This window comes from Lepeophtheirus salmonis, chromosome 13 (assembly GCF_016086655.4).
Source record: "Lepeophtheirus salmonis chromosome 13, UVic_Lsal_1.4, whole genome shotgun sequence".
Taxonomy (NCBI): Eukaryota; Metazoa; Arthropoda; class Copepoda; order Siphonostomatoida; family Caligidae; genus Lepeophtheirus; species Lepeophtheirus salmonis.
Genome location: NC_052143.2, coordinates 29925158 through 29935440, shown reverse-complemented (window position 1 = coordinate 29935440; position 10283 = coordinate 29925158). Strand labels below are relative to the sequence as shown.

General features: G+C 29.8%; 1 protein-coding gene across 1 annotated transcript; it reads left to right on the top strand.

Annotated features, from left to right (window-relative positions):
* Positions 1 to 4874: 4874 nt before the first annotated feature.
* On the top strand, positions 4875 to 7097 carry LOC121127926 (luciferin sulfotransferase). Its single transcript, XM_040723514.2, has 3 exons — positions 4875 to 5251; positions 5310 to 5687; positions 5741 to 7097. The coding sequence occupies exons 1-3, from the start codon at positions 5036 to 5038 to the stop codon at positions 6035 to 6037; spliced, it is 891 nt and encodes a 296-aa protein (XP_040579448.1). The 5' UTR covers positions 4875 to 5035; the 3' UTR covers positions 6038 to 7097.
* Positions 7098 to 10283: the final 3186 nt, after the last annotated feature.

Here is a 10283-nt window from a genome sequence, read left to right as displayed (position 1 = left end):
CAAAGGTTAATTCCAGAGTTGTGTGAAGCTGCATTTATTCATTCTTAAGTAACATCTGTGTAATTTCAAGTAAATTTGAGATAATCATTACATGTCAATTAACAAAAACATTTATGCTATTGACGCATTGATAAATTTATATTAAAATAGAATATATCAAATATTTTATGTTTTGTTTTCTTAAATCATAATAAAAGCCCAATATATTATATATTTTTGGTGAATAAGTTTATAGGTCACATTCTTCCCGTCTTATTATAAAAGGATTTGGAAATGAAGTAATATTTGTAATAATAAATTTCCTTTTTTTTTATCATTTTATTGCAAAAATGCAAAATATTGAATTACTTAACAAAATAAAATGTCACAATAAATCATATTATGCTAAAAAAATATATGATTCTAAATGGGATATGGTTTTCAATTTTCCCTAGTCATATTTTATTTTACTTTCTCAAAATTAGAGACTATGTAAGGGAAAAGTTGAAGTTCAATTGTCCCGACTCTAAATGATAACAAAATAGTTATATATCATTGCCAATAGAGTGGGCAATTAGCACTCGGGAAGATTCTGAAACTAAATGGAAGGTGTAGAGAATATATGTTTTTCCGTGTAAGGTGTTCTTAAAAGTGATTATACTTTAAAGATTCATATTAGAACCAAGAAAACGCCGTGATACATTACATTGGCATCTAATGACTTCTGAATAGAAACAAAATAACCTGCAGAAATTTTAAAAATTCCATGATAATAAATTATAATATTTAAAATTATAAAAAAAAATATTTCATAATCTAATCAAAGAAATGGTGAAATTTTAAAATAATTTACTGGTAAAACAGATTGTTAGAAATTTCAGATATCCTCGGGATGCATTTAACTCAATTCTCCTTGTAAAGACTGAGGCAAACTGTTTAACTTTGTAGTTTATGTTTTTAGCTAGTATCGGGCTCTACAAATACTGAGATAGTTAATTCTGCTCAACTTGAAAGAGAGTTACAGACAAAGTGGTCTCTCCAATTCCACTATTTGGATTATTAAGTAGAAAAGTTAATGATCCAGATAGATCAAAGCAATAGAATGTGCCTTTATAAATTGCAAAGCTCTTTTCCAGGAATAACTAACACAGTTGAAACCTATAAAAGGAGGGGGGGGATTATGAGGGAATATTATTGCTACAACTGCTCACTATACTAGTTTTACAGAAAGAAATTAGATGGTTTTGTATAAGATTATTTTCAGTTCAAAATTTTTAGATTGAAATATTTTTTTGCTTATTAAATTAATTATTTTAGTTATTTTTTCCAATTTTATTAATATATTATTTGTATATTTTTAAGTCATCATTTTAACACAAGCATATGAGGACATTGTAATATTTAGTTATCCTTTTCATCTTGGAAAGTTATTTGAAACTAAAATGTTTATTTGATATCTGTATGCTACAACTTTTATAGATAAATCAAGAGATAAAAAGTGAAATAAAACAAAAACTCTTCAATATATAGATTTTTTTTGTTTCACAAAATTTTACTGGGGTCAAGTGTTCCAATATTTTGCCCGTCTCACTGTATTTATAAAAAAAGATTTTATGGTTTATAGTTCCCTTTTGTCGAAGAAATCAGATCCTCTCTTTATAAGGCTTCCCTTATATACATCCAGGAAAAAAAATGCTGTTAATGACCATCTACTCAAACCCATATAGACATAAACTCATCTCACCTTCCTTAGACTCCTTAATAATTAAGTAGTGGTGATTTTTATGTCCTCTCTTGCACTCATTCTATATATCCAGCCCAAAAACACTGTCTCAAGCTTTTACTTTTCATTCTTCTGATAAAACGAATGTAACAGTATCTAGGTCCATATTCTCTATATATGAATATATATATATATATGTTTTAATTATGATGTTTTTATTTTAATAGTTAAAGAATATATCGCATTGTTGCCGACATCTAATGTTGTTAATATTAGTTAGCGTTATTTCGAGTACATGTCAACAATGTATAATGTATTACATTTTCCGAAATATTTAGGTGAACGTTTAACCACAGTTCATTAACCAGGTCAAATAAATATTTTAAATAACTGAGGGATAAGGATTCATTTCACAAAATAGAGAAAAGATGCAGAAGAGCACTATTTAAAATAATTATTTTTTTGTTTATACATAATGCAGATCATGCATTTCTTAATCTATGTCCTCATTTCCGTAAAACCATTAAATAGCACACATAAATATTACTCGGTATTGTCCTTGTTACAGGGTAAAGCGATTTAGAAAATATTTGTTTTATTTCACATATTATTCTAGAATCTATGTTTAGAATGCAATCTCCTTGTTTGTATGTTTATTAATGTGTCGGATGATGAATCATTGTCATTAAAAAAAGAGGTAACTACTAGTATTGAGTTTTGGTCTGGAAATTCTATATTGGTCGTAGACCGTTGTATTTTTTGTTGTACCGAATTAGTTCTGTCGAACAAAAAGCTCGATCTGGACCTGGCTCATATAAAAATTTGCTCTACATTGATCCAAAAAAAATGTTCAGTCTCGATCGGTCCAAAGGAAAAATTAAGTCTAGTTCGGTCCTAAAAAATCGGTCTAAACCTATTTTACAAATAAATAGTTTGTAACATGGCATCATATGTTTTTTAAGTACAATTACGGTATACGATGTTTAAACAGATATAGCTCAGATTAATTTTGATACCGCCGTCTCTTATACAGTAGATCTTGAAAAAAAGGTCTCTCATAATATATGAGACCGAAAAAAGTTGGTCGATAAATTGAGACTGAAAAAAAGGTCTGTAAATGACACTGAATCGAAATCGGTCTACAATGTGAGACCGCGGTCAGGACCGAAAAATTGTTCAAATCGGTCTAGAAAAAATCAGTTAATATCGATCTGAAAGAAAACTGTGGTGCTGGACTGAGTCTCAACACAAGTAACTACATACAGTGTGTGGATCTGAATTTTTAAATGTTCGAAATATGAGGTTTTTATAGTCTCAATATTTTGATTTTAGTCTATAGATATTATTTGATATCTTTAAACTTTTTTGAATAATTTGTAGAGATTGCTCAAGGGCCCATAAAATTTTGAAATTCTAAAGACCTCAAATTTCAAAAAGAAGCTCCACAGTAATGTTTTTAGTAACAAGATTTTTTTTTATTTATGATAGTTATACTTTACAATATCAAAAAATATTTCTCAAAATGCTCCTCTTCTGCGAATACCTTGGATTTCAGTGTATGTCGAAAGTGTTGACACTCCTTGTTTATGTAATGATACGACGCGTCATCCCACTCCCTTCTCAACGGAGGCCTTCATTGAGGCAGAAAACTTAACAACCCTTACTTTACACACGGCTATATATTTATATTATTCAGTAGCAAGCAGTCCGGTGATGAGAAAGGGGGGGAGGTAAAAATATACAGGGCAGAAACACGCTAAGCAGAGGAATTCACAATTCTAGTTGTATATTGACGTATAAGCCTATCTTGATATACTCAGCCACACGGCGCTGGAAGCTTTGGCATGCCTGTGCGATCTTGTACAGATTTAGTTTTGTCATTGTTCGGATAATGGACTTATTCAGGGCCTCTACATACGAATGATACGTGGCACAGGCCTCATGCTTTATCCCCCTTCCCTCCATCCACCTATATAAATCGATTGGTTCAGGTCTGAATTGTTTGCAGGCCCAAAAATCTGGGCTACATTAGTGGTGACATTTTTATGGCCAAGGCATCAAACACTTTATTGGCCTTGTGGGACAGAGTACTGACTTGTTGGAAGGTATCATTTCTTCCTTTGGCTACTTTATCCATCCAGCGAATGTAAATTACAACTGCAAAAAGAGATCCAGTTAAGGAGTGCTAATTCAAATTCCACTATTGAATGTTCAAAAAACTCAAGTCTAGCTCTTTCATTCACTCGCAACCTCGATTGACATAGTGGAAATGGTTTTTTATATTATTATTATAGGGAAAGGAATATGTCTTTTTCTCTATATATTATATGCACCATAAATTGAATTAGAAGGTACTGATTTATATATCAATTAAAATCAAAACCCAATAAAATAAAGTTTTCATAGTATGTAGAGGAAGCGGCTATAAATTATGCAAGAGTCAACACATGATAAAACTAAAAATTAGTCATAACTGATTAACGAAAAATAAACTGAAAATTGATAGCTGACAACAAAATACACTCTAAATTGTTATGTTAGAGAAATAATGCCGTGGCAAAGAATATTCTTTAGTAAATCATTCTAAGAATATCAATCTTTATAAGTTGACCGTTCGGATTTTTTGTAATAAATAAGAAACATATATTTATATAGTACCTTTTGCATGAAGTTATAAATAATATTTATTTCAAGGTAAGATAATATATGCTGAAGGTACCGCCTTTAATACTTTACATTTCTAAGTTGAATGAAAGGAAGATTATATTATTTAAATTTAAATTAAACTTAACTAAATTGGTTTTGGCCAAAAGGCGAAGTATAGCCGATTTGATTCGACCCAGAACAGCAGCAAGACAAGAAAAACTGGACATATGTTTGAGTTTAGGTAGAATACTAAAAATTCTATAAATAGTTACATAATTTCAATAAGAGTAATATTTAAAAATAAGTATTAAGTCTTTATGGATATATGTAAATTAATAAAGTTCATCTTGTACAAAATGAAAATGAAAAACAAGAGCCTATAAAAAGTGCCCCTCAGCCCCCCTTCCTGTGCCAATACTACTAAATACTATTGGAACACAGCCTTAAAATATATTTTTTTGCGTCCAAAGGTTAAAAAAAAATTCCGTTCCGTTGATTAAACACAATTTCCATGGAAAACTGTTCAATTTTGCGTTTCGTTCATAAGCCTGCAATACTAAATAACAAATAATATATCATATCTATAAATACATAATTTCAAGTCGGGCATGTATATTTAGTAGGAAAATAAAAATAATATTGTTTGTGAATTGAGCTTGTTTGGGAGGGGAATCATTTGGAATCAGTATGAGTAACTTGAACAAGATTAGTGAGGATGAAAAAAAAGCTCGTTCAAAATTATGGACGGGACCCTACACAACAATGGTGAATATGGTGTCTGAGAAAGACTTTTACATGCCTGAGAGATATCTAGAAATTAAGGATGAGATTGAAAGTTTAGAAATAAGGTCAGATGATTTGTTTCTAATCAGCTATCCAAAGAGTGGATCAACTTGGAGTCAGGTAAGTTGTCTGAATTATTTATAATGAGTGAATATAAATCCAGCAAATCTGTATTTAGGAAATGGTTTGGCAATTAAAAGAAGGGACTAATTTTGAGGATGACAAACAGGATCTGGGTGAAAGAATTCCGTTGCTTGAATTAGAGTGTCTCTACTTACGTGAGCCTAATTTCCCCGATAAAAGTGTAGAAGCTGTTAAAAATAAATCCAGTCCCCGCATCATTAAATCCCATCTTCTGACACCCTTCTTGCCCAAAGACCTTTTAAATAGAGCAAAAGTTATTTATATTATGCGAAATCCTAAGGACGTTTGTGTTTCATTTTATCATCATGAAAAAATGCTCATTTGTCATGAGTATACTGGTTCCTTTGAAGAATATGCAGAATTATTTCTTCAAGGCAAGGTTGTCTATGGATCCTACTGGGAGCACTTGAAGGTATTTATTTTCTAGGGATTATACATATCTTAACATTGTCCATAAACATTTAGTTTGGATTGGAAATACAAAAGTTGGATAATGTTCTCTTGCTATGTTATGAGGACATGAAAGAAGATCTCATTAAGGAAATGAAAAAAGTACTGGATTTTATGAAATGGGATGAGTTGAGTGAAGAGAAATTGCAAATACTCAATGAACACCTCTCATTTAACAAATTTCAAAAGAATTCTGCTGTTAATCTAGATTTATATAATGGAATTAAGGTGAAAGTTAACAAAAATGGACATTTTATTCGTAAAGGAATAGTTGGAGATTGGGAAAAACTACTTTTCATCAGAGATGAGTGATAGATTTGATAAAAAAACAAAAACCTACTTCGAGTCAGAAGGTCTTCAAATTCAATATGAATAAATTTTGTTGTTTTTGCAGTTGACTTACTCAACGCTTTTATTATTTAATTTCCATAATATCTACGTATTATTTTCTATATGATATAACTCATCCACACAAAAATATTTTTTTTTCATATAGGTGGCTTTAAGGGGGTTTGCCAAAAATTAATCATTGAAGCATAATTGCTTTTTTATCTTCAAAATATATTCATTATCATCAAGATATTTTTTATGCAGATCATTGATGTAGAAAGGTTTTGTCAATGGGATATATAACATACATTTGGTTTTTGGACTATAGCATAAGCTGTGGAAATAAAATCCATTTATAGGGCCTAAAGCTAATTTGTTTTGCATTAAGCTATATGAAGTTAAAATTTATGTAACAAACTAAACAAAATCACTTATAATAGTTTTTAATCAAGCAATCAACAGTGACAGAGTAAAATAACACAATTCTCTTAATTGATAATACTATTTAGTTTAAATTATATGTATGTTAGTCACACAGAGGGTGATATTAATTTATATTTTTTGAAAATTAAGAAGGGATTAATTTGTTTATATTTCGCGCCCAAATACTTCCCAGATAATACATTTTTTGTTTGGTTCACTCAAGCCCTATGGAACTACATGTTGAAAGGTTGTGGGTTTGCAATACAAAAAACATATCTTGCAATTTTTTATTCCAATAATTATGCTAACTATTATGACATATCTTTTTTCAATCTGTTCTCTAAAAAGAATCAAAATTGTACTCTTATTTGTCAATTAACTTATTCTTTCCCGTTATTTTATTACTTTAAAAGAAAATTTGTGATGTCTTTACTTCTTAACAAGATTTTTGATATTTTTTTGGCATATCTAATTTGCTTCAGTTTTAAAATACTTTTATTTAAAAAAAAGTCTTTTTTTCAAGTACAATATATTACATTTGTTTTATAAACAAGGAATAGGTCGCTATTATCGTTTGAAAATAAAGATTGAGGATCGGCATTAGACCCATACTTATCAATGCATGATTACCGGACATTATATATTATTGTGAGATTCCTATAAGTCAGCTATATTTGATTGTATTCAATAATCACAGAGTACAGTCCTTGTACTATCGGAAATGGTATTGAGATGAATATTAGCATGAAAATCCGTACTGAATTTTAGATGTTTTTAATTCTTTTTGTGAATCAAATTAAGTTCTTTAATAACTTATTCATTATAAAAAGTAATAAAAAATATCATAGCTTATATGATAAAAAATAAGTTCACTCCATACTGGGAAATGCTATACCAGTATTGAAACAATAAAGCCATCCATTCACGATGAATAGAAAATTGCATTGAAATCGGAAAAACTACGATGATAATGTTGACTTTTTGCTAGGACATTCTTATAAAAAATGGGACCACTACAATATGGAAAAAAAATCCTTGAAGATGCTTATTTTTTAAATATATCTTAATTTCCAATAATACATTAAATATTTTTTTATAATATCAGGTATTCTTTATAACTATGAATGAAGAAAAAATTATATTTGTCTAATAAAGAGTGTCGTATTTCATCATTTTTCAGTAAAAAATGACTCAAAACAATTATAGTCCTACATTGCTATAATTCCAGATATTTCAGATGACTGAAGCAAAAATTGAGATCAGTTTTGGATTCTGCGGTCATAAAAATATTCGATTATTGTCTGCCCTTCATTTGTCTAAAATTTCCCCCGCTAATGAACCTTCTATGTAATTGGTGGTAATGTTTCCCAATATCTAATTCAAATGCCATAAAATTATTCACACTGTATATAAATAATGAATTTAATTTTAGGCGATGTTAAGAAACGAGCACAGTAGATAAAGGCCAGCTAGTGTACACCCAAGAGATCAAAGTACTCCTTTGTTCAACACATCATATTTAAAAAGATATCACACTGTTATTACAATTATTTATTTATTTAACATCCAAAGTTTATTAATTTATCTCATAGAGTTCCTGGAATAGATGAGAAAATAGAACACAAATTAAATAAATAAAAAAACACAAATAATAAATGCATGCACAGCACACACACTCACAATAATATTTATATCTTTATTACATACACAAACACAACAGAGCAAATCTGATAAGTGATAATGTAAAACAATAAATAAAAGAAGAAACATTTGAAAAATGAAAAAAGGGAGACACAGAAAAACAAAACAAAAAAAGAAGAAATGATATTGAGGTTTAACAGTTGAAGTCAATAAAATTATGATTGCCTGTGGTTTATATAGTTCAAAATCACCCACCTTGACTATTTTAGGAGAAGGGTAAACATTCTTATATTGTTCAGTGTAGATCAATGCTTGGAGTCGAATAATTACTTTTGTTTTATGAACTGTTATTTGTATTTTTTGATTCTTTAGAGAAGAACGTCCAAGTATTGAGAAGCTAAGTGTACGTGTACTCATTATAAATACAGAGTAACACTTTAGGTTTTTGAAAAAGTTATCTTCTTTTTTTGAAAAGCAATGTTTTTCTGTAAGTCGAAGGAGGGGAAAGAAATGTACTCATACTTTTAAATCAAGGGGCATTCATGTAAATCCCGACCCTCTTAAACGATATATTGAACAATAATAAATACATTTAACTCGATTTTTCCAATTTTAATGTGATAGGTTGAGCGTTGGCTTTAATTTAGTTGCACAACAAGTAATTCAAAACAAGTATTTCAGAAGGGCAAGACTCAAAAGAACTCCATCATTGAATTGACTTGCGCAAGACACAGCCCAGCGTACAGTAAGAAGGCTATATAATGAGCATAGTCTACGACGTCTAAAACCAATTGAAAGAGGAATGGGAATACAAGAGAAAATCCCAAAAGTCCTGGATTGATAAAAACCGTATTCCCAGATTCATCGTTGCCATGAAACGTTCCCTGAAGGCATTCCCTGGGACTTTGATTAACGATCTTGACAAAAAGTGCTAGGCTAGCAGTACAACAATCTTCTGGTCCATAAAAAATGACCTAAGGATGAAGTCATGTAGCCTCCCATGCTAACCGAATCATCTTTAAAATACCTTATAAAAGAAAGATAACTGAAGAACAGCTGAAAGTTAAATAACGTTGAAAGCAATTTATAGTCTTTTAATATCTCAAAAATAAGTCAATTTCTTAATCACTTTTGTTTACTTTTTAATTTTATTATTTGAATAAACGTGACTCATACTAAATTTATTCTTTTAAACTTTTTTATTTTTACAAAATATTCTAATTTATTTAACAATTTTAGGAATCAATATATTTTGTTTAAGTAAAGGGCAAAAAAAGATTACCGAGTTAATGGTCATACAAACTTGAAATTCTTTCTTTATTTAATCAAATGATATATATACTTAGAAATTTTGGTAAGTATCAGTTGAATTGTTTGACTGTGACATACTAAGAACTGACAGATTTTTTTATAACTACCATATATTTCGGTACATTTTGAAATTGACATAAAACAGTTACAATAAATTAACAATTCCAAAGTACGAATAGAACAATTTTAAAGACATAAAAGTGGAAAAACAATAATAATTTTAAACATAATTCCTTCAAAAAACGTCAAATATTCCTATGTAATAATTAAAAAACAAGAAAGCTAGCGCGTGTGTGCAAAATAAATATTATAAAATTAAACAAATGAATTAATATCGTACAATCAAAGAAGGGTCATCATATTAATATAATTTTTTAATTTGTGTATTAAGAGTGGCGTCGTACAACTACTTCTCTGGTTTACTATTCATAAATTAATACTAGGAAGTCTGTTATGATGTACTCCAGCTTCATATTTTCTTCCAATGCCGGGGGCATCATTATGAGCCAGTCACTCTCTGAAATCATCACTCCAAAAGTACTGAATACTAAACCTTCTACTGCCTCACAGAAGGGGACCACCCTAGACCAACAATCGAATAGATGGTGAGAGGACTGTGGGTTCAGAGCTTTATTATTTGTAAATAATAACTCAGTAGCTAAATTATAGTGATACAACTTTTGTGTCGAGTTTGTGAAGGAATTTTGAAAAATGCATCCTATATTATTTAGAATTAAATGGTTGGGGGAGATACCTAACTGCTCCAGACATCTTTTTTTTGTTACATATCTGGGGTATTCTCCAGACCTCTTCCAAAAAAAGGCTCTCCTGACTCCGCTAATCCTCAATCTCA